General features: G+C 28.3%; 1 protein-coding gene across 1 annotated transcript; it reads right to left on the bottom strand.

Moving 5' to 3' along the window:
- Positions 1 to 3436: 3436 nt before the first annotated feature.
- Positions 3437 to 3922, bottom strand: LOC140919778 (secreted RxLR effector protein 161-like). The gene has a single exon (XM_073366417.1). The coding sequence runs from the start codon at positions 3920 to 3922 to the stop codon at positions 3437 to 3439; it is 486 nt and encodes a 161-aa protein (XP_073222518.1).
- Between the last annotated feature and the right edge of the window lie 345 nt (positions 3923 to 4267).

The following is a 4267-nucleotide window of genomic DNA, read 5'->3' as shown; positions in this document are numbered from 1 at the left end:
AATATTCTTCAAGAAAAAACATAACATTATAAAGTCAAAATCACTTAAGAAAAATTAATACATTTCACTATAACATCAAATCATCTAAGAAAAATTATTATGTCACACGACATATATTAATCACAACAAAACAATCACAAGAAAATGCAACGCAATGCATGAGCTTGGACTCTGCGTCATAATATGGTACCATTCTAACTCTGAAGTACTTGGTTAGGAGGTTTGATACTATGACACCATCTCGGGGGACGGACAATTCAAATTGGCTCTATCCTCATAGATCTCCTAAACTTAACCCGAGACACATATACGCGATAGTCGAGGTAAACATGTGTTGCATGGTAGCTCCTGATATTTGGAGTGCTACCTCAAAGTCACTTAGTAATTCTCCACCCGAATACCTCCATGGTTTAACAATTTTGCCTTAAGGCTCAACAGTTGACCGTCACGATCAAGCTCATTCAATTGTACTTCCCCAGAATCACTAGACTTGTCACATCCTACCTATATGATTACAAAATAATCTCCACTTCACATATTCTCAATATTTATTTTCTCCCCTCGTTGGCTCCCGATATTAAGACCGTCATCTCAAACACAAATTGGAATCACCATTTTTTTCATCAACTATGGGGTTACTTAAATATTCTCATAAAAAATTTATGTTAATCATACAACATCATAATCACATGAACTCATCACAAATTTATAGCATCACTATCATCAATCATATCTCATAACACAAACTTATCACAAATTTATAACATCACAATTATTAATCATTCATCATCATCATCACATAAAATTATCACAATGCATTTATTTTTTATCATCACATAAACTCGTCTAATCAAATATATACATAAAATTCATTCAACAATCAATATCACAATAATATCAAATATCACACATTTAACAAAATTAAATCAAATATCACAATAATATTAAATATCACACATTTAACGAAGTTAAATTAATCAACACCTTATAAATATTTTTATTTCATATTTTAATCTTACAATTCCCATATTTTCACATTAATCAATTTATCACTGAAAAGGCTACTACCGTACGTAGCGAGTCTTGGATGAATCATTGGGAAATACAGTTTTCTCGTTCGTCTCACATTATATTATACTCATGAGTTCAAACACTCTCTCACCCCTTACCTTAGTGATTTATTGAGTTCACACACGAATACCATAGTGATTTATTGAGTTTACACTTTAAATTGTTATCTTGAGGATGTCATCGTACAACTAATATTAGTGAGAGTGCGCACTATGAATATAAACAATCTAGATGGGTCTTGCACTTTGCATATGACACAGAGCATAACCTCTTAATCCATATTTTCCTAAGTAAATTTTGGCCCCACGTGAATTTCAAGTAGTGCATGTTTTAGCATTGAAAGTTTATCGATCTATATATGATTCATGAACGTGTGTTAATCTATGTATGACTTTATTCATTTTACATGATGAAAGATAAACTCACATCTTTGTTATTTCTCCTCTATAATATATTTGTATATAGGTTATATTCAACACGATCATGACAATCAATCAATGGAGCTTTTCTTGTGGAACTGAAGTACTAGAAGCTTGTGCTTCACATCATTTTAAGAGTTTTTTTTTTACTATCGTTGATTTTATGGTATGGGTAGAGATCTTTGGACTTCAATAATATATTTTGAATGAGTTACTCTATTTAATAATTGTTTGTATTGTTTAATATTTAGTGTTTTTACTTGTTTTATTTTTTAGTTTCCAAAGTTATAAGTTATAAAGTTATTGTTATTATTTATAAAAAATATCATGTTTTTGAAACGTGAAAACTTAGTGTTTGTTTATGTTTTAATTTTAATTACTATCTCGATTCTTAATTATATATTTTCATTTTCTTTTCTACTAATATTAATAATACTATCTCCATCCTTATTTATAAGTTTTGATTTTCTTTTCTACGAATATTAAGAAAGGTAGGTATTGAGTATAAGGTGTCAATTTTTTATGTTGATGTTTATAAAATACCTTTTATACATGAATATTTTCAAGTTGACTTTTCATTTTCCAACATAAATTAATAATATTAATAAAGGATGTGTTTAAAAAAATAAAATAGATACACCTATTAATTAGAAACTTTACATTTAATAAAATAAATACGCCTATTACTTAGTACGTTGACCAATGCAAAATGCGTAAATTACTTATATTTTTTAATTCACCTAAAATTTGTAATAATTATTCTTGGTGACACACTGATATTGTCTTTTAAAAATTATGGGTATGTCACCAAGACCAATTAAAATCAGTCATCTAAACTCTATTAACCATATCAAACTTGAATTTTAAAACAAAATGAACGGAATGTAAGAGATTGATTTTCATTTGACTTGAATAATTTACCAACAATTTACTAGAATCAACCTAGAATTTTCTTTTATTAGTTAAAACACGCACTTGATTTGTTAGGTTTTTGCTAATTTAACTTGTATATGTTGGTATGATGTATGAGTTTGATTAATATTTCTTGTACTCATTTTTAATAAATTTTTTACTTATAAAAAAATTAATTGATGATAATTCAAAGAAATTAATTAATATCATTTATAATATTAATATAAGTAGCACATTCTTATGAAAAACACCTCAACGTAGATATTCATTGCAAAGTTTTCGTGAATTGAATTTGGCGATGGTGAGTTGTAATCTTTTTAGAAATTTTAATAGGATGCGGAAAAATATGGATAAAATACACGAACATGACTCATGTAGGAAAATAGTTAAATTATAATGTACTTTTTTTCCAAAATTTTAAATTGAGCGATTTTATCCCATATCTTCTATAGAGATTTTGACCTTCAATTTTATTCGGTTTTTATTCTTAGTCCTTGGCCTAATTTTGACTAAATTTAGCTAATGCTAATTTTGATTTACATGTTATTAATTATTATTCACCTAAGTTGTAAATTAATTATTTGAATTAATAAAAACATAAAAACCATTAAAATAGTCTAATTAAATTACATCTTTTATAGACATACATTATAGAAACAATAAAAAAGAAACTTCTCCCTTTTCTATCTCATATTATATTGCATTAATCCATTTCCAAGTCCCTCGTTACAAAACCAGAAATAAATAAATCAAAACCTGAAAAAACAATACAACCCTTCCTCAATCCTCTATCACCAAAATCAAACACGTTTTATTTCCCCATCACACCGTTTTGTTTGAACAGGTTGTATAATTGAGAAGAATTGAAATCGAGAAGAAGAGAGAAGAAAATAGAATGTTCAGAAAATGGAATTGAGCAGCAACTGTCAAAACATAATCTAACCTTCTTAACTATTTCTAAATGTATTCTAACATCCCTAACTAACTATAAATGACTTTAATTAGATTTAACATACCCCCTAATTCAAAGTGATTCAATTGATGTTTATCTTGTCTTTCATCACTTGATCTCTTAGGAAATGAAACCTTGTTTTTATGTGTTTGCTCCTTCCATGAACACTTGGATGTCTTGCTAGATCAATTTTTGATTTGTTGTTTATCTTCAACTTTACTTCTTTATTAATTCTTAGTCTCAATTCTGTCATTAATTCAGCCAACCATATAGCTTGGCAAGTTGCCATCGATGCAACCACATATTCAGTTTCACATGTGGACAAGGCTTCAATACTTTGCTTCTTCAAACACCATGAGATTGGTGAGTTATTGATCATGAACACATAGCTCGTGGTACTCTTTCTATCATCCTTATCTCTACACCAATCTGCATCAGTAAAACCAACAAGTTCAGCTTCATCTTCATTCGAGTTTGTGGGATACAACAGGCCAAGCTCAATGGTTTCATTGATGTATCTCAAAATCCTTTTTGCTGCCATGTAGTGTGATGTCCTATGCTTCTTCATGTATCTACTAATCAACCCAATACTATATATAATATATGGTCTTGTGATACACATTAATCATATCTCATCACAAATTTATAGCATCACTACCATCAACCATACATCATCACATATGCTTATCACAAATTTATAACATCATTATTATTAATTATACATCATCATAATCACATAAACTTATCAAAATGAATTCACTTTTTATTATCACATCACATAAACAAGTCTAATCAAACATATACATAAAATTCATTCAACATCCAATATCACAATAATATCAAATATCTCACATTTAATAAAAATAAATCAAACATCACAATAATATCAAATACCACACATTTAACGAAGTTA

The sequence above is a fragment of the Cicer arietinum genome, chromosome 3 (assembly GCF_000331145.2).
Source record: "Cicer arietinum cultivar CDC Frontier isolate Library 1 chromosome 3, Cicar.CDCFrontier_v2.0, whole genome shotgun sequence".
NCBI classification, from domain to species: domain Eukaryota; kingdom Viridiplantae; phylum Streptophyta; class Magnoliopsida; order Fabales; family Fabaceae; genus Cicer; species Cicer arietinum.
Note: the sequence above shows the minus strand (reverse complement) of the source record. Positions and strands in the feature narration are given on the sequence as shown.